The following is a 20,768-nucleotide window of genomic DNA, read 5'->3' as shown; positions in this document are numbered from 1 at the left end:
CAGTCTTGTGGATATTCTTTCTGATCTAATTTGCTGAATCCAGAAGATCAGAGGCCTTACTCTGTGTAAATATGGGTGAAGCTGATGTGAACATTAGAATTAACTCTAAAAAATGAAGGTCCAAGGCTCCAAGCTGAGTCTTAAGACAGCAGAGGCAACAGTATTCAAGGGCTAGACCAGGAGCATACTGCCACCCCCGAAGTCATGAGCCTCATAACCATGGGCACCCAAAATAAAATTTAATTCTTCAACTGTGCAAGTCTAGGCCAAGAACAGGAAAAAAGGACAGGCTGATAGGGGCACCCACACTTTCCTTCCTGAGCAATTTCAACTGCATCTCTCTCAAGTTCCACAGAACCACCAGAGAAGCAGGGATGTCTCTGGATGTCTGACACACAGAAGGTCTGAATGACATAGATTTCTGGGGCTAGCCATATTTGGGTTTTTGGTGTTCTGAGCAGCAAATAACAGGACCGGCCCTACCATTAGGCAGAGTGAGGTAAGTGTTTTGGATGGCAAATACTGGGAGGGAGTGGGGGGCACCCCACATTTGTTTCTCCTCAGCCTCCTCATACCCTTCTGTTGGAGCTGTGTTTGCCATTTGGTCTGTCCTGAGCCCCCAGAACTAGCCTGTTCCCCTCAGGTACAGTGCAGGATACTAACCCATTGCCTGTACTGAAATACCGTAATACTTAATCACTAGTCCAGCTGACTTCCAAAGATGGAATGTGAGGTGTATATTCTTGGCCTTTGCTCCAGGCAGCAAAATGTATTGAGCCAGAGTTCCTGGGGCTGATGAGCAGCATGGGAGCAATAGCACCAGCAAAAAAGATTCTCTAACACTCAGCACAAAGGGATACTGAACTCTGCAAAGCCCTAAAGGACCTACCCAGAAGTAGGATGTCAAGGGGTTGTGTAGGAAGGAGGGCTGGAATATAGTTTGCAGGATGAGGTGGAAGGCTGAGAGCAGCCAGAAGATATCCTTGAGGAGGACATCTAGGTCCCCTAATGGATCAGATGATTCCCTTTTGAATCCTTGGGATGTGCAGATTCCTTAGAATGTCAGTCATTGAGGGTGTAGTGCTGCACAAAGGGGCAAATGGTGCCCTTATCGATTAGCTTATCCCGTCATCTTTCCCTTGGGACAGCACTGCCACATGTCTGAGTGTTCTCCAAGATGTAAACTTAGGGGCTTCCTGAAAGGGTTCCAAGAATAGCTGACACATGCAGGATTAATCTGACCCGTGGATCTTCTCTTCGCTTTGCAGATGTGGGCAAATGGCACATACCCCCTAGGCGAGGCCTTCCCTAACCATTCAGCCTCTTTGCAGTGTGCTGCTGAAGCCCAGTTCCAGCACCTGCTCCTGCCCATCACATACAGCCTGGTTTGCGCCCTGAGCTTGGCCTCCAACACTGTAGCCTTGTGGAGCAGCTGGGCCACCCGGGCCCAGGCACCCCCGATCATGATTTTCACCTACAACCTCATCGTCATCGACCTGCTGTTTGCCCTGTCGCTGCCATTACAGGCTGTGTACCATGCCAGGCGCAACGACTGGCCCTTTGGTGAAGGCCTGTGCAAGGCCACCAACGCCCTCTTTCTGGCCAACATGTTCAGCTGCACGCTTTTCCTGGCCTGCATTTGCCTGGAGCGCTACTTGGCCGTCATCCACCCCATCCTCTACCTGCGCCTGCGGTGGCCCCTCTACCGTGTGCTGATCTCTATGGCTATCTGGTCCGTGGTAGGGATCGGGCTGCTGACCCTCTTCTCCAAGAGCACCGTGACCCATCGCTTCCCCAACGGGAACACAGCCTGCATGGAGCACTTCCCAGCTCGTGTCTGGAGCGGAGGCCTGGCCGCCATGGTTTTGGCCTCCTCAGTGCTGGGCTTCTTCCTGCCTTTCCTCACCATTGTCATCTGCTCCGTCGTGATTGCCCGGCGCATCGTGAACTTGAGACGTGGCTCAGCCCAAGGTTCTTTGCTGCGGAGGAACCCGCTGCATACCCTCCTGATGGTGACCACCCTGCTCACCGTCTGCTTCCTGCCCTTCCATATCATCCACATTCTGCACACACTAGGCCGGATTGGGGTTCTGCCTGCTCCGCAGCTGCTGCGCTTCACTTGTTCAGCCCAGCGGGCTGCCATGGCCCTGGCTAGCATCAACAGTGCTCTTGATCCTCTGGTGTACTACTTCAACATGAAGCCTGCCAACTGGAGGCTACCCTGCTGTGGCGCAAGCAACCAGAACCTCGTGGATTCAGGCAATCTTGCAGTAGAGGGCCTCAGGAGCATGAGCTAACTGGAGGGCCTACCTAGGATCCACAGCATTGTCCGACTTCTTGTGGAGTGCTCAACACCAGCACCATCAGATGATATTGCCCATTGCCTTTTGAACTACTAGAATGGCCTCCTGGTTTGAATAAGGCAAAAGGATAAAATAATCTTAATGACAAGACACCCTAAGCTGGTTGAGGGTTTTTTTGGGGAGGGAGGGGGTTCAGTGGTAGATGGTATGCCTGTAATTTGGATGTGGCTGTTCCAAGCCAAGTTATGGGGGAATGGGTTAGAATATTAGCAGAGTTCAAAGACTGAATCAGGTTTGTAACCAGAGAGACAATCCAAAGGCAACGGAAGCAGGAACAGCTCTAGAAAGAAGTGCAAGAAGACTGGGACCCCAGACAGTGGTGTGATTTGGGAAGCAACGCAGAAGTGTGCTTGTTGAAGAGATAAAGGGTAAAAGAGGTGTTTGGCAGGCAGGAATCAGAAATCAGGGAAATAATAATAATAATAATAATAATAATAATAATAATAATAATAATATTTATTACTTATACCCTGCCCACTCTGGGCAGCTCCTAACAGAATATTAAAAACATGATAAAACATCAAACATCAATAACTTCCCTAAACAGGGCTGCCTTCAGATGAAACAGCATGTAATGGAGTTCATCAGGTCCTTGCAATATTTGTTTGGCTAAGTGGGATAAATTCCTGCTCAAAATCAGGAGGACCTGAGGTAGAGATAGGTAAGTCCTTCCGAGGCTGGTCTGGAAATTATATTGAGGTACAATTTGCTGGATGTCCACTGGGACATGAAGAACCTTAGTGCAAACCTTAATCCCTGGGCACTGTACATATGTGGTACATTCAGAGAAGCTGGGAGCCATAGGAAGTCACTTACCCCATGGTTCCCAGCTTTCCTTGACACACTGTAAACAAGTAGCAACAGCTCAGCTCTCAGAAACCACTGTGGTATACCTAGTCCAAATGGAACCATCCACCTCTGCAACCTATAGGGCTTTTCCTGCCTGTGTTAAAACTCCCAAGTTAGAAAACTTCTAAGTTTTCTATGTGATTACTGTGAATGGATCTACAGCACTTTGTTTTGCCAAAAGTTACTTAGGCTGTGATCCTGTATTCACTGAAGAGTATGCCCCATTGAAATTAATGGACTTAGTTTTTGGTAGACAATTTTAAGATTGTACCATCAGGGTAGGAATTGGGGATTGAGCAAATGAACCTGATGACTGGATGTTTCTTGAATCAACAGTTCACCTGCAGGTCTGTTATGAGTAGGGGTTGGCAGATTTTGTGTAAGTATGAGAAACAGCAGATTTGAAGCTGGGGTTACAGAGACAGAGGCCGTCATGGCCTGGCAAACACCAGAAACTCTCTGATGTGGATGGGGAAACTTCTTCCTTATATGAGTGCCTGTTTGTCTCCACTTATGCACCACTTTTGTATTAGTAAATAAAGCAAATATTACAAAGACAATAAAAGATTCCAGTGCTTTCTGCGTGGCTCTGGGGGCTTCTCACTGCTTTGGAAAGTGGGGAGACACACCCTTACTTTGAACCTGCATACTACCACTTCCACTTTTGCATGTGCCCTCTTCTTGTTTTGCACACAAAATAGTCTGTCTTTCATTCATTCATTCATTCTCACCTTTCCATACATAACATCTCAAAGGCTACAGTTCTGAACAGGTATACCTGCAAATCCTATGTGCAATTAAGATCCTGTGTGCAATTACTGAGAAGTAAATTCCACTGTTAGATAAATACAGAATTACAATTGCTTCAGTAGGCAGAAAAATAATTAAGTGGACCGCCCAGAACCTCAGCAATTTCTAAGTGGCCCATTGGAGGAAGAGAAAAGTATGGGAACCACTGAACAAGAAAAATTAAAGACAATAAACTCCTACACAGCACTGGAAACATGCCATATAATTTAAACTTTTTTTTAAAAAAAAGCTTGCATCCCATTCTGTGCAGGCCATGAGGGTGATTCATCCCATGTTTAGTAGCTGTGATGCTCTAAGGAGGTTCTGGCACCCTTGCACGCTCCATGATAGACGGCTATACAATAGATGGTGGTGTCCCTACGTATGTCTACTTAGAAGTAAACCTCAGTGAGTTTAATGGATCGTTCTGTATGCTTTTATAAGGTTATCGCCAAGCATCCCCTCATCCCCAGGGACTGGGTACTTTCAAAACACATATGCAGCTCCAGCCAGATTGAGTAAATAATGAAGAATCACCCACAGAAAGCTCACAGCTTTCGAGTCACTACAGATTTTGCATGAGCAGGGCAAAAGAAAGGATCAAAGGATCACATGTTCCTGACTATGTACCCTTGAAATATGCTGGGTGAAGCTGGCTGTTTTGCTGATTTACAAAACCAGGCGATCAGTTGGAGAGCAAGACCCCAGTGGGAAGATGTTGCTGCTGCAAACAAGGCATCTGTGATGTTTAGTGGAAAGAGCTCAGAGGCTGGAGCCCTTGCTGACTGATTGCAGCACCACTGTTTGTATCCAAAACAGCTGCAGCCAGAGTGAACCTGTCAGACCTGTCCTCATTGCACTGCTTATTTTGTATTAAAGGCCCATCAAGTCTGACAGGTAGCTAAAAGCCCATTATGCTTGGAAGATGGGGAAGTATGGTGAGTTCCTGTTCTTTCCCCCCAAATGCTCACTGTCCCTACAAAAGCATGATGTGAATGAAAGATCACCACAACAAACAAGTAGCTATTGAGCATCTTTTATATGAAAAGGCCAATCAACCTCTAGTATCCTCAATAATGCTCAGTTCTCACCAACAAGCCCTGCATGTGTTACTCTGGAGAGATCTGTAGAGATGCAAAGATTGCAAGAGAGAGAGGCTCTTGCTGTTCAAGTGGGGGTTTAATAAGAACTGAAGAATGTCCCCAAATGCTCTTTTAATGGGTTCAGGGCCATTCCTCTTTGCCTTCCTGATGCAACACCACCAACTGGTACTGCTCTTCTTTTAATAGATATTCTATTATATATGGTACTTTTGTATTTAATTGTTCTTGTAAACCGCTTTGGGATTCCTTCTGGTTCTGTGAAGTGATATATAAATCTACTAAACTAATTAGCCACAGAGGAGGAAACACATTCAGCCATGATATGGCTAGATGGGGTAAAGGCCAAGGAGAGAGTGAGCCAGATAAAATCTTTGGCCAATGTAACTTCCACGGTGATGTCCCCCCTTCAGTAACTGAAATTTCAGCAGACCCACTTGCAAGCTTTCCTTTGCAATAGTATGTTTTTCTCCACCCCACCCCCTAGAAAAAAAGGCAATAAATTAATATTCTCACCATACTTGACATCTGGTTTTTGTGCTGGCTGAAGAGATGTTGTGGACACAGAAAACAGACACGTGGGTCTGTTGGGGCGAGTCAAACCATTTTTTAATTTTCCGGCTCCCAGCCCTATCCTTCTATTTTAGTCTAGTCTAGTATAATCTAGTGTTTGTTTCCATGCTACAATCCCTACACTGCTGATTAAATCCCACCCAAAGACCTTTGCTTTGAGCTGCATCGATCTGGGGCTGTTTGCTTTGCCTGAAGCAAAGGAACAAAGATCACCATTTTGTCCTTCCCTAGCTGCCGCCATGACATCCCTGCTGCTGCTGCTGTTGCTGCTGCTGATCTTTGTGGTTCTTATTCCAGGGCAACCATTCCGGGTGAGACTCCTGGGGCATCCATTTAACACCCATTTGATTTCTCTTTCCTCCCCACCCCCTGGCTTTTTGCTTAGGTCTCCCTCCTAGGCCCATGATAATTTATCCCCAAAATCTCATTCCCATTTTAACATTTCTACAGCTTGCCCAATAAGAGTGATAATACATTTGTCCCTGTGTCCCTATTTTCCAGGGACAGTCCCGGATTTACAGAGGCCACCCCTGTTTCTGATTTGATCTCATAATGTCCCACTTTTCCTTAGGATGTCCAGAAAAATGCTGGAGGGTATGTTAGGGTGTCCCTTTTTTCATTAGCAAAATGTTGGAGGGTTTGGAGTTATCCAACACCAGAGCCATCAGAAGGCAGTCCTGTATAGGGAAGTTTTTTTAAATCTAATGTTGCATTATGTTTTTATATATGTTGGAAGCCACACAGAATGGCTGGGGCAATTCAGTCAGAGGGGTGGGGGTATAAATAGTAAAATGATGATGGAATAGGACGTCCCAATTTTCATCAGAGAAATGTTGGAGGGTATGTGAGGGCCTCCAGCAAGGAAACGAAGCAGGAGGTAGTCTTGGTTGGTAAACTATTCAGGGTGAGATAGGCTTCAGGAAGGGCCCAGAGTCATGGAGGCCAATGTGCAGTGCTAGCACCCCACAACCACCTCAGATCCATCCTAATAGTTTGGGCCTATCCCTCTGCATTTGTGGGGCTTGTGAGTTGCCACTGTCTGGACTGAGATGCAAAGGCCTAGGCAACTCAAGCACGGTGTGAGGAAGGAACTGTGATGCCTGATTCATTTCAGTGGCTTTTCTGGTGTATTGCTTTATTATACAACGAGTGCATAGCTGTTTCTCAATTGTTCCAGGGAACCCCAAATGCCCACCAGGTAGGAACTCTGCTTCCTCAGCACTCAGACCATTGTATCTTGTTGAGTGGGATATGTGGTTCACCCACCCACTGCTTGAAGTCAATCTGCGAAACCATGGGAGCTCTGTGGGTTAGTGGCTAGCAACACATTCCATTCCCTTCCCAATGCCTGCGCAAAATGATGTGAAAGATTTTAAGAGCTTCATGTTTATTTTTCTGGCTTTAGAGGACAAGCAGTCCCCCTTTACTGCTCCCAAGGGAGTCCCAGTGTAGCCATGGGGGGAGAGGGAAATCTCCCCTATGCGTGCCCCCCCAACCCCTAAAATCTGGGAAACTTGTGCAAGGCTGCTTCCTCCCTCACAGAACTGCCTCAGCCATTTTTGCACTACCCCCTCCCAAAAAAAATGTATATATAGGGCATGTGTTTCCTTCTGCACAGGAACCATGTCTATTGTTCCATTTAAAACAGAAAGCAGCTGACAAGCCGTCCTTCAGGGTTGCTACAACCCCCCATCTCACACATGCTTTAAGCGTGAGAGGGCTCCCACTCACTCCTGTCATCCCTCTTTTGGGCTGTGTGTGTATCAATACATCAGGGTAACCAATGCTGATTCCACCTCCCAGCATTCCTAGCAAGCGAGGCAAATGGTTAGGAATGCTGGGAATTGTACCTGCAAGCAACATGCTGGCAACCCAGATGCATACATTATGTAAGAATAGAAGCCATTCCTTTTGCCTTCATTCCCATTCCGCCTTCAAGTTACCATTTCGCCATGGGTCTCGGCCCTCAGCTGGAAGGAAGAGGAAATTTCCTAACACCTTGTAATATTACAATTGGCTGTGCACGAGTTTTAAATTCCCTCCCCGACCCTCTCTCTCACACTCAACTTTTATGCCTCCAGTTTACAGGCATCCCTAAGGATTTTTAGACAGATTTTACTTATTTGCTAAGGCATGACAGCTTCCAAAACAATGACACAATCAGTCAAAACACACTGAAAATTAAAAAAATGCAGAATAAGTATGAAAACCAGGGCTTCATTTGAATTGATTAACTGATTAAATACTTTTTTAAAATAAAACAAATTATTTTCTAAGCACAAGTACTTATAAAAGCTGCATATGGCAAGCACCCCACCTTTCATACACAGGAGAAGATACCTTTCCTAAGACGATGCTTCCTACAAAACACATGAATATAATCTAAAAACAAAAAAGTGGAAGCTTTTGGCTTCAGAGCCATGATTCATATGTAAATTTAGGCTATAAACACTTAACTGGGATTAAGTTGCACTGACCTCTGGGGCTTACTTCTGAATAGACCTATCAAGCACCTCACTGTTAATTGATTAATCAACTAACCCAAAATTATGATGAATAAACAGAGATTTCTTTAATCAGATGACTGCTCTGATTAAACAAACAAAAATTAAAGGTAAAGGTACCCCTGCCCGTACGGGCCAGTCGTGTCCAACTCTAGGGTTGCGTGCTCATCTCGCTCTAGAGGCCGTCCATGAGCCGGCACCGTCCGAAGACACTTCCGGGTCACGTGGCCAGCGTGACAAAGCTGCAGCTGGCGAGCCAGCACCAGCGCAGCACACGGAAACGTTTACCTTCCCGCTATAAAACGGTACCTATTTATCTACTTGCACTTAAGAGTGCTTTCGAACTGCTAGGTGGGCAGGAGCTGGGACCGGAAATTACAAAAATTACAAATCACAAATAAAATTCATTAAAAGGGTAGCCTGCCTCTCACACTATCCCTTTACATTTTAGAGGTGTTGTAGAATGGAAAAGGACAGGTAATTTATAAATTATTTATATTACTTTCAAAAATGGTCTAAAAGCTTTCAAGGATGCATATGCTATACAGAATATATGTATATGTAGAATAGAGAGGCTCACTTGAGCCTTCTGGGGCCAGTTGAATGCAAGCCCCAAAAGGGCCTTTGAGGTGTTTATGTCCCAGAACAGAAAATGGTATGTTTAAACTATGCTGCAACACATCTGTTTTCTTTTCCGGGTAGGATCTGCATGGCCGGCCATTTAGGAGGATGCATGAAGGTGAGTTTCAACTTTGTGCTTGTGCCAGTGAAAGGAACAGTAGCCACAACATGAGCTGTACCTTCCAAGCACATTCAAAGCATTCCCTGCCCCCAAGAATAGTGGGAACTTTAGTATGTTAAGGACACTTGGTTGTAGCTCTGTGAGATCCCAGGATTAATTTTATGTGGTTTTTTTCTTTAAAAATGTTTAGGGGTACTCGCATTTTGACTCAAGAAAATCACCATTTTATAGTTCAGATTGGGGGAAATAAATACAGTAAATGGACAAAAGTACAAAGATTCACAAAATGTTTAGGGGTATGCATCCCCCTGCATCCCCCCAGAAAAAGCACCGTTTTTATGTGTTTTGAATGTGCTGTAAAAGTATGCTGTGTACACAGCCTAGGATTCCAAGATTGGGATCCTACGGTCCTACCCAGATCACCAAAAAAAGGAGGCATTATCCCCGCTCTCCCTGCCTTTGCACTTAAGTAGTGCAATAGTCTTTCACCTCACAACAGAAGTGAAGGAATGGGAGGCTGGTTTCAGGATTAATAACCATGCCTGGGATGGAAGAGAATTGGTTATTTCCCTGCAACAGAAGTGCTCATTTGAGGAAAGAAGCCTATGCCCATGGCACAATTGCATGAAAAGTGTAGGTGTCTTCTATCAGCTTAGAAGGCACATGGATGTGACCAGAAGCAGGGGCAACTCCTGCCAGGTGGCCAGGCAGGACAGAAGTGTGATTTGCCAGCATTTATATTATTGCACACCACCTCAATCTCCAAGCGGTGCAAGAGCCCAGGGTTCGTGTTTCATTTTGGGAGTGAGGCACAGCAGGGACAGTGCTGTCTTTATGATACATGGTTTATTTACACATATATACAAGCTGAGCCTACGATGGAGGGGTTCATAACATCAACACCCAAAAGGGTCTTGTTTCTCCCAGAGCCGCAGCCTTGGATTCAAACAGAAAGCAAACATGGCTCTCAAGCGTTCCTCTGACTTTCTCTCCAACTTATGCTTTACCTCTCAGTCACATCGCTACACAACTCAGCCTTTGGCCACCTTGCCATCTTGCACAGAGACACTTTTCCTTTGTTCTCTTAATGGTCCACCCAGGTAATCACCTCAACACAGGAAGTCAGCCTGCCTTATAATTTAACAATTGCTGGTTCCAGGGGTTAGAAGGGTCTCCGCTCCCCCCATCCAAACTCATAACAATATTTCTGAGCCTGTATCCTCAGTGGAAGCAACCCATTTATTTTTTGCCTTGCAGAGACAGAACTCAGTGAGCACGAGCCCTGCCATTTCCCTTTCCGCTTCCAACGTGAAATGCACCATTCTTGCATCTCGAGTTATTCCATATTTCATAAGCACTGGTAAGCTTCTCTTCTTCACGAGAAAGAGTCGTATGGGGAGTACAAACAGTAGAACACGCTAGGGAAATGGGGACGGGGGACTTTGAGGTGGTGTGTGGGAAAAGGCATGATGGCCTGCAGCTTCCCCCTTTGGATTAGGCCCAGCTTCTAGGTTTTCCTTCCATAACTCAAAATGTTTCTCTGTCAGGTGCGCCACCACAGAGAACTACGACCGAGATGGGAAATGGAGGTACTGTGGGAAAGAGGAGAGGCCAAGAGGTGAGTCGGTAGGGGGAAGTGGGAATGAAAAGAATCCATTCAAATCACAGCAGGCAGTGAGGGAAGACGCTTTACCAGGGTGTGCAAGCCCCATCCCACCCGGTTGTTTAGCTTAAAGTGATGCTGGTCCTCAAGAAAGCAAGAAATAAATTTGTACAGCTTCCAGCGCTGCCAGTCTTTACGACCAGCAGCATGCAGCACCCAGGCCTTACTCCAATATCCATGTAGCCCACAGGCTGAAAAGCTCGGGCCCACTGGCCAAACACAGAATTATCCTCAGCCCTCAGGGCTCTTCCTGCTCTCTCTAAGTCAAACCCCTCACGATCGCTCCTTCACACTCCGTGTTTTTGCCCGGCTTAAATGTGCCCTTGAACTCCGAGAACGCCTCTTGCTTGTCTGGATGGAGGATAGCGAGGGGTGTGTGAATGTGTGTAGAAACCAACCTACTATACTAAGGGCAAAATTCATTTGTTCCAGCCACTTTTCCCACTCACCATTGGCATGTGACCTTCACAGAATAGTAGAATTGGCAGGGACCCTGAGGATCATCTAGTTCAACCCTCTGAAGAGAACATAATTCTTGGACTGAAAAAAATTCTCTATCCCCGACATAGCCCAAAGCCTGAGACTTCCAGCCATTACTGACTATTGTATTTATTTATTTTTTGGCAGGACACTGTGACCCTAACCCATGCCAGAACGGTGGGGACTGTGAATCTAGGCGAATAGGATTCCATTGTATCTGTGCAGCTGGCTTCCATGGGAAACACTGTGAGAAAGGTATCTGAAGCTGGTTCCTGGAACTATAGACCCTCCTTAGCACATGGAGACCCGGCCTTCAATATCGGCCCTCTCTCCCCGGCACCCTGGTCAACTTAAAAAGGTCTTTACTCTGGGGCAAACCTGATCTTATGTCTCCTGCCTGAGACTGAGAACCGGCAGCACATCAAGCAACATGGCTAATAGCCATGCATCCATTACGAAAGGGGCTGGTGGACCTCCAGAACTTCACAGTGTTAGGTTGGGTAGTTCTTTTTATTCCTGGTACATAAAAACTCAGTATGGAGATTATTAAGGACCATGACATCATATTGGCACATATGGTGACCTGGCTGTTTTCACCCCCCATTAATCAATCTTTGCCAACTTGATGCCCTTCAGATGTTTTGAACCACAGCTCCTATCAGTCCCAGTCAACTGTGCTCTGGTCCATAACATCCCATCACTTTATTTTGCAGAAGACTGCTTTGGAACTAAAGGACTGCTGCACATTGGCAGGAAGGACACCTGGGTGCGGCACCGGCCTACTGGACCAGAGGAGTGCCATTGTGCAAGGAAGAAGCTTGTCTGCAAGCCCATGCATGCAAAGGGTCAGAGCTGAGCAGAAGTTGACATAAAGTGGGGATGGGTGGGTGGGTGGGGCAAAACAAGGCAGACAGGTGGGATAAGACTACCCTGTGTGGTCACTACTTTGCCTGGGCTTCATTTGAAATAACTATTAACAAAAGTAATAGTTTCTAATTCACTACCCCGACAAAGACAACACAAAGTGTAATCACTGAACATCGCTCACTATATCATATCTAGATTTCTGATTTTTCACTGGATAAAATTAAGCATTGCTCACAAGTGCATGTAACAAATCTTCAATAATTAAAAACCAAACAAAACCAGAAAAGCTGCTTGTGGAAACTTTGATTTGGAGTGGAGGGAATGTTGCAGGGAGATGCATAAACCTTTCTTTGCCTGCCTGTTATTTTTCTGTCCCAGGGGCTCTGGGAGCACCTTTTCCTTTAGAAAAATAAAAAAGGCTGCTAGCATTTTGTTACATGCATCTGTATGTAATGTTTAGTTAGGCCCTTGGTATCCCAGTGATGCTGCATCTAAAAGGCTTGAGAATAAGTCTTTTCATGCCCATCCTTGGCTGCAGCCACTGTAATTCTAAAATGATTAGAACTCCTATAATCTTTTGAACCTCATCAAAACAAATATAAACTCCTCCAAGGAGGTATCTTTGTATTGTTGTAATGAGGGTTCTTACTCCAATATCCTCATCACCCCTAGAGCCTGTAATATAGTAATGGTACATGAGATTGGATCCAGTCTATGTTAAGAGTGCATTCCTATATATGCCTACACAGATCTAAGTTTCATTGATTTCCAGTGAGCCTTACTCCCAGGAAAGGTGGTACAGGATTGCAACCTTGGTTGAACTTAGGTTCCATTGAAATCAATAGAATGAGTGTCGTTTGACTGTTTCAATGGGAACTACCGGTAAGTTCAACTAACATGGCTTCAACCCATAAAGATCATAGTTCTGCATTTTAAGCCCAACACAATATGTATTATTTTAATAAAAACACAATTTTAAAGAAATCATTAGAGCCATGGTTCACAGGGAATTTACACCAGAGACTGTTTGCAATGCGAGACCTGAGTCTGAGGGCTCATCCATGCTTCCTCTTGTCCTGCTGCTTCCCTCCCCCCAAAATTCCACTCTTTAGAAAAACATGTTCCCTTCTGCCTCTGTGACTGTAAAAGCTGCTTGATATTCATATCTCTATCACCGAATCCTTTCACAGCTTGGAAATAAGCAGTGTCTCATGCTAACCTCTGAAAATGAAACAACTTTTAAAGGCATGGACAGAAGCAGAGGCCAGTCATTAGACCTGGAACGTTAAAACTAAAACAAATGTGCCGTAATGGTGGCCCAAACCAAAGCCAACTCCCATGCATCTGGAATTAGGAAGAATGGCTTCTGGGGACCCAGCAATGCTGGTGCCTGCATTATAGGTGGTGGACTTGTCTCATAATGCACAAGGCAAAGATGAAAGATGGGCATAGAGAGGTAATCTTGTCATGACAGAGCACAAGGAATGCAGCTGTCACACTGTATATGGAACGAGGAGAGATAGGATTATTCCTTAGTTGATGGGTCAGCAGGTCAAAAACATCATAGCAGGGAAGGGAAGGAGTTATAGTAGGCTGTTAAGCAGATACTAGATTGATGGAGTCTCAACTGCACTGTTAATTCTTGAGCCAGACCTTGCTCTCAGTTGTCTCTGAGGGTCAATAGCTCATTGGCAGAGCAGATGCATTGTATGCAGAGGGTTCCAGGTTCAATCCCTGGCGTTGTTGTTGTTCAGTCGTTTAGTTTGGTCCGACTCTTTGTGACCCCATGGACCAGAGCACGCCAGGCACTCCTGTCTGATATAAAAGATCCCTGCTTAAAGAGCCTAGACTGGTGCTGCTGCCAGTCAGAGCAGAGTAAGGCAATATTGGGCTACATGGGGCAAAACAGTCTGACCTCATACAAGGCAACTTCCTGTGATCTATATCACTTTCTCTGACCCACAGCATGCGCAACAAACATTTGTATGAATGGAGGCCGCTGTCTAGAAGTGAAGCACAGCTCGGTGTGCAGCTGCCCTGAAGGGTTTTCTGGCCCACTGTGTGATATAGGTATGTTTCTATTTTTAAAATATTTAAGAATCACACTTACAAATCTTACAGTTGTAAGTGGCTTACAACAGAATAAAATGCACGATGAATACCATATTCAAAATAGTAAAGTAGGAAAATATATCAGTTTGCATGTATGCATGTTTAAAACTGCCCAGCTTTGAAAACCAGTGTTGGCTAATGAAATGGAAAATGGGAACTGCTGCTGTTGGCAAAATAAAAATAAAAAGATGTACACTGGGTAAAGTTACTTCAATCACATACTTAATGTCCTATTCTTCAATTCTGAACATTGTATGTGGCCCTTGAACTGAAACATAGATTCCTCACCCCTGATGCAATAGTGAGAAGGGGCTGCTCTCTTTGGAGAGGGTAGACAGGGGCATAAAAATATTACCTTATTCAAAGCCTAACCTTTTTCCCAAAGCACCTGAGGGTCCCTGGTCTTTTTATTCCCTAGAGCACACTCAGACCTGCTACAGAGAGAATGGGCGGCTCTACCGAGGCATGGCCCACTACACTGTCTCAGGGGCACCGTGCCTCCCCTGGGACTCCCCACTCCTGTTAAATGAGTTCTCCAGCAGTATGAACAACTCATCCATCTTTGGCCTGGGGCCACACGCCTTTTGCAGGTGAGATATAGTTTAGCATGGGAAATGGAGATGCTTGTGACAGAACACAGGAAATGTTAGTGAGAGGCAGCACCGGCTCTATCAATTGAGAAAGTAAGGCAGCTGCCTCAGGCAGCAGATGTTGGGGGTGGGAGTCAGGGAGTGGTGGCATGGGATTGAAGGTCAGAGTAGTCTGTGCCACTTACAGTCTGCCCTGTGCCTCCTACACTATGCTGAACCCCTTAGGTGCAGCAGCAGATACTGTCCTGTTGTAAGCGCTGAAGTATAATTCAGCAGCTGTGGTTCCAGATGGCTTTTGGAAGTGGGAGAGGAGCACCATATTGGCTTTTGCCTCAGGCAGCAAAATGCCTTGGTCTGGCACGGGTTCAGAGGGCATCTGGGGGAAAGTGTCCACGTATGGAAAGCGCCACAACTAACATCCAAGAAGTAGAGCAGATGAAAGGAAATTGAAATGCTAGGGGGTGAGGTGAGCTAAAGGAATGCAGCTGGCTCATGGACAGGGGACAGATGGGAGATACACACAATAAAATTATCATTATCATTATTATTATTATTGAAGCAAGGTTGCTGAGCATTGCCCTTGCTTAAGAGAGGACTGGGCCTTTTCTTTGTGCAGAAACCCAGACGGTGACAGCCGCCCATGGTGTTATGTGCTGCGCAATATGCAGCTCAGCTGGGAATTCTGCAATATCACCAGCTGCCATCCCCAATATACAGGTGAGGCATACCATTCGCTCTGGGAGAAATGGCGTGTGTGGCTGAACCTGACATGAATGGGAGCTAAACTGTTTTCTCCCCAGATACCATGGCTCCAACGGCAGCAGTACCTCTGGCATCTTTGGAAAGAGAGTCAGTGGCTCCGAAGAAGCCTGAGAGCGTCAGGCCAACGGCTGAACCAAGCCAAACTGTCCCCACCCCAGCTCCAGTGTGTGGGCTGCGCTTTCCCAAGACCACCACCTCCTCACGCAGTCGTGTAGTGAGAGGCATGGTGGCACTTCGTGGCTCTCACCCCTACATGGCTGCCATCTACATAGGGGATCAATTCTGTGGAGGGAGCCTCATTGCTTCCTGCTGGGTCCTGACAGCTGCACACTGCCTAGAGTTCAGGTAAGTCTTACTATCCATCCCAAAGTCCACTGACACTGGGCTGGTTCCAGGCTACTTGAACATAGTGCACAATGAAATCAGTGAAAGTTAGGTTGTGGCTAGCTTGCCCCACTGAGGTACATTAGGCCAGAGTTTGGAATGATGGTAGAAATCCTTATCAGCTTGATGGAGATGACAGATATGTTAATTTATTGATGGTCACTCGTGAAAGCTCTCTCCCCCCACTGCATCCCATGTTATGTGGCCCAATCCTATGCCCGTTCAATGAGACATGTCTCACTAAGTTCAGTGAGAAATACTACCAAGTTGGTGTGCATAGGATTGTTGGGAAACCTGCGTCCCTCCACATGTTGTTTGACCACCACTTTCATCCTCCCTGGCGTTGGACATGCTGGCTGGAGCTGATAGGAATTGGGAGTCCAACAACACCTGAAGAAAACCATGTTGGCTACACCAAAATCTGGAGAATCCTGTTCTGAGCCATGAAAGACTCTACTGACCACAGATCTTTTACCATAGGCCAGATGTTTCCAAGATTTCAGTGGTGCTGGGCCAGACCCAATACAACAGAAGCACAGATGGCTCCGAGAAGTTCCAAGTACAGAATTATCTACTGCATGAGCATTATTCTGAGATCACCAAACGCCATGACATTGGTGAGAGCCTCTTTTTTATGTCCTGCACCCCCTCACCACCACAAGGTAGCCGGACTTGCCTGAGCCCTCATTGGCCACAACAACCAGTCCAATCTCCTTAGCCCAAGTTGCTCATGAAACATTTTGGGGGCTCTATACGGCATTCAACCTCACCAAGACCCACCCAGAAGAGCCCCTAGTTAGTCTTTCCAGACTTGTGTGTGTCTCTCAAGGACATGAACTGCAAGGCCCTAATCTGGTGCTGGGGGACCTGAGGCCCTTGAAATGATCTTGGACTCCATCTCCCATCATCCCTGACCATTGGCTGGAGCTGGTGGGAGTTGGGAGCCCAGCAATATTTGAAAGGCCACAGGTTGACCATTTCTGCCATGATCCATGCCATGCTGCCCCAGGAGGGAGTGGAAAATGTGATATTGGATTATGGTGGGCCAGAAGTCTGCTCACCTGCCCTGTTGGTGGGAGTCTTCATTCTAAGTTTCTTTTCCCAGCCCCAGTCCAGAGTCGATCAAGGAAGACAAGGCTTTCATCCACTCCTACCTGTCTGCCCGCCCACCCATGCAAACCTCATCCCTGAGCCCCAATTCTAACCTGCTCTCTTGTACTCTCCCCAGCACTGGTGCGATTGAAGGAGAAGACGCCAGGACACTGTGCTGAGTTGTCACACTCCATCTTGCCAGTGTGCCTACCAAATTCAACAGAGACATTTGACACCAGCAAGCCATGCCAGATTGCAGGATGGGGACATATGTATGAAGGTGAGAAGGGAGTGGTCAGATGAAGACATGAAGTTTAAGCAGGCCTTATTATCCTTCCCTTAAACATCCACGCCTGCTGGCTGGCCACCTGTTCCCACAGAGAGGGAGGGCATGATGCTGTCTCATATTCTTCCCTGCCCCTCCCTTATCAGCCTTTTTTGAAATCCCCACTCATGTTGGAGGAGGATAAACAAGGTGCCAGATGGTGCCTACAATTCCTTAGCATCTTTTGCATCTTGATCTACCATATTGAGCAGGGTTTTTTTCACTGATCAGCAAAGGCAGCCCACAGCTAAACTCTTCCTTACAAGAGGGATTGTTTGGGATTGTCAGCGGATTGTTTGGGATTGTCAGCGGACTCGTGAGGTCTCAGGATGCCCAGTTTTTTCAATGGCCACAAGGCCAAACTTGGATTGTGCGTTTGGATGGATTGGTTCACTGGGGTCCTCTTCTTTCCCTGCAGGAGCCGACAAACTCTCTGTGTACCTGCAGGAGGCAGATATGCCTATCATTCCTCATGAGCAGTGTCGTTCTGAAGAGGTCCATGGGACCCACATTGCAGAAGACATGTTGTGTGCTGGGTACATGGATGGAAGAGCTGATGCTTGTCAGGTGAGACTATTTTGAATTACCGGCAGCACAGGGAGATCTCTGGCACACAGAACAGAGCAGGCTTTGTGGTGGAGACAAGCATTCATGTTTGCAAATTCATTCATTTATTGCATTTATATTCCACCCATAGGAGCCAACTCCTAGGGGCCAAGGTCCCTTTAACCCCCCCCCAATAAAATATTTGAGGAGCCATTGCCGTTCAAAAGGTGTGCGTGCGCAGGATCATGTGATTGATTATGCAGGGTGGGGCTTGTACCCCTGATCCCACCTTTTTCTCTAAGGACTTCAAGGTGGCATACATCAGAAGGCCCATTAGGCTAGGAGCAAGTGGGAAGGCTAAAACCTTGAGTTTATGTTCTGTTCCTCCTACCCCCATGCTCTTCCTATGCTCTGCTATTAATCTCTGTACCTTCCCTGTTTGAAGTACCAGAGGCATTTGTAACAAGACTGGTCTCCCTTTGGAAGGTGGTGGACTCTCCTTCCTTGGAGGTTTTTAAGCAGAGAATGAATGGTCATCTGTCACGGATGTTGCAGCTGAGATTCCTGCATCGCAACAGTGGAAGGATGAGCCTTGTGGTCCCTTCTAACTCTACAGTTCTATGATTCTATTATTCTAAGTGTTGATCTCAATAACAAAATGTGAAGTGGGATGGGGATGGGTTTGATTCTAGCCTCTGCCTATGTATTCACACCCCTGCTTTCTGTGTTGCAGGGAGATTCTGGTGGACCCCTGGTGTGTGATGAGAAAGGCAAGGCCACGCTATATGGCATCATCAGCTGGGGCACAGGGTGTGCGCTGGAGAACAAGCCTGGGGTCTATACCAGAGTCACTCACTATCTAGACTGGATCCAAAACCACATGCGTTAGCAAGCTTGAGATGGCAGTTTCACAAAGCCAAAACCTATGCAGCTGCCTTTTGTGGGGGTGGGGGGATGGATGGGGGTACAGTGTCTTTCTCTGCAGCTACTGATCTGCTCTGTGTATGTGTGTAAGCGTGTGTGTGTGTGCGCGCGCGCATGTGTGCAATTCTGCTAGACTAGACAATGAGTATTTCAGAGATATTTTTTTTTAAAGTCAGATATGTCTGTGTCATTTACCCACCATAAAATAAATCAAATTTCCAACAAAGGGAAATTGTCAGTTGTCCAATATGGGTACTGTCATTTCTGAGGAAATGCTACCTGGGATTTTAGTGCTACCTGACATTGATTGGTCCAGCTGATTACCCCTCATCTCCACTAAGACTGTTTTCATGCTCTTTGTCTTGCCTTCTCCCCTGAACACTTCACATTTCTCCTCCTCACTTCCATCTTCCTCACAGAACACTGGCATGTTTCTCCCACCCCCGCCCTACAGCCCATATTCTTCAGCTCCAGGCAATACCCTCTGCATTATTCTTGAGGGGGAAGGCGTGCCAAGATCACAGGCCTAATTTGAGCATGTTAGTATCTTGTGCATGCTCCCCCAAGAGGAAAAAATAAACAAAAACGTGTTGGGGGGTGGATAGAAGATTTATTAATTTCTGAACACCAGAGGGCAGCCCATGTCCACACTATCTCCAGTAAGAGACTCCAGAGAATGGACGGCAAATTTGCATCGACTGAGACTAGGAAACTCATTGAACATAATTTCTATCACCACTTTATGACATACACTAGGTAAGAAAGCCCAGAGATTGGTGGGATGACAAGTAAGGGCCTGCTCAGCCTACCAGGATTCAAGCAGCATAGAAATTGGGACACAGTGACAGAGAACAGCTGGAAAAATAAACCTGCAAGTGCTACGTGCACGATGCAGAAGGACCAAAGAGTTTGTTACAGAACTTATATTCTCAGAAGAAAGTACATAGTACACTGCACTGTGCCCTTTTCAACTACATGTTCATACCCTGGCAGAGAACCATAGCATTATACAGGGCATGGCAAAGCACGTGTCTCGGGGCTCATCTCAATATTTTATTTGTATGCTGCCTTTCCATAGTTCAAACCATGCTCAAGACAGCTCACAACATGGAAAAAACCACCTAATTACAAACATAACAAAAGTAGTTGTAAACAATAAAAAGTGCACTAACGAAATTAAACAGTTTCCACAATTATCGTAAGATCTAAAAGATTTCATTGTTGTTGGCATTCCTGCGTGTAAAATAAAACTGTAAGAAATAAAGATCAATAACAGCAACAACCTCCCTCCCCCTCACAAAACCCTCTAAACAAAACCCCAGCGCAACAGTCTGTTTGGCAGCCTCAGCTTTTGTAGCTGGGGTCAGTCAGGGCCCTCCCCTCCCAGGCCAGGTGGAAAAAGACCTGCAAGGCAGGGGGCAGGTCTTCCAGGACTCACAGCCAGGATGAGCTGGCTCATTCTCCTTTACTAGGGATGTTAAGACATGTTGCACTTCAGATGTTGCTGCACTACAAGTCTCTTCATCCTTGATCATGGGCAATGCAAGCTGGGCCTGATGGGAGTTGGAGTCCATCAACATCTGGACAGCCACAGGTTCCTCATCCCTGACTTCATGTCTCCTTGAGAAATGTGTGTGTTACAAGGAACCAGGCTGCCAAGGGACCCATGTTTTACACATAACTCTGTGTACAAATCGCCATTAATTGAGGCTCACGTATGTCTTTGACACAACAGTAACTGAAAACTTACATTTCTGACTAGCAAATAATCCTAACCTATATGTACAAGATATGCCTGCACAATCTTGCATGATGTTCAAGCCTGTGATAAGACAGACCTCTGGTAACCAGCTCTGAATATATCTGTCTGTCAATCCCTGAATGTTTTTAACAGAAAGCCAGACTATGTGCCATAGAATTTGGGGTGCCTAGTCTTCAGGTTCTGCCTAAGGCATCCTAAATCCCTGCATTACAAGGAGTTGGACTAGACAAACTCTACAATTCTGATTCTATGAAAACTCTATAAAGATGTGGCAGTGCTACTCTATGCCAGGACAGGCTATGCTGGGCTTGCCAACAAATCAGATCAATATTGTGAAAGCA

At 46.1% G+C, this 20,768-nt stretch overlaps 2 protein-coding genes across 4 annotated transcripts; both read left to right on the top strand.

The window, feature by feature from the left end:
- Positions 1-13: 13 nt before the first annotated feature.
- LOC310673145 (lysophosphatidic acid receptor 6-like) lies at positions 14-3,765 on the top strand. Of its 2 annotated transcripts, none has more exons than XM_083431079.1 (2): positions 14-402; positions 1,269-3,765. In XM_083431079.1, the coding sequence occupies exons 1-2, from the start codon at positions 385-387 to the stop codon at positions 2,295-2,297; spliced, it is 1,047 nt and encodes a 348-aa protein (XP_083287205.1). In that variant the 5' UTR covers positions 14-384; the 3' UTR covers positions 2,298-3,765. The 2 variants fall into 2 exon arrangements, with proteins under 2 accessions (XP_083287205.1, XP_083287206.1); XM_083431080.1 differs by having other exon boundaries at positions 14-499.
- Positions 3,766-5,857: 2,092 nt separating this feature from the next.
- F12 (coagulation factor XII) lies at positions 5,858-18,891 on the top strand. 2 transcript variants are annotated; one of them, XM_083428991.1, is made up of 14 exons: positions 5,858-5,985; positions 8,881-8,917; positions 10,178-10,280; positions 10,468-10,538; positions 11,211-11,318; positions 11,777-11,908; positions 13,896-14,000; positions 14,461-14,632; positions 15,249-15,349; positions 15,433-15,739; positions 16,259-16,395; positions 17,007-17,150; positions 17,614-17,762; positions 18,475-18,891. In XM_083428991.1, the coding sequence occupies exons 1-14, from the start codon at positions 5,914-5,916 to the stop codon at positions 18,628-18,630; spliced, it is 1,794 nt and encodes a 597-aa protein (XP_083285117.1). In that variant the 5' UTR covers positions 5,858-5,913; the 3' UTR covers positions 18,631-18,891. The 2 variants fall into 2 exon arrangements, with proteins under 2 accessions (XP_083285117.1, XP_083285118.1); XM_083428992.1 differs by lacking the exon at positions 13,896-14,000.
- Positions 18,892-20,768: the final 1,877 nt, after the last annotated feature.

This window comes from Podarcis tiliguerta (assembly GCF_965153285.1).
Source record: "Podarcis tiliguerta genome assembly, chromosome: 2".
Lineage (NCBI taxonomy): Eukaryota > Metazoa > Chordata > Lepidosauria > Squamata > Lacertidae > Podarcis > Podarcis tiliguerta.
Note: the sequence above shows the minus strand (reverse complement) of the source record. Positions and strands in the feature narration are given on the sequence as shown.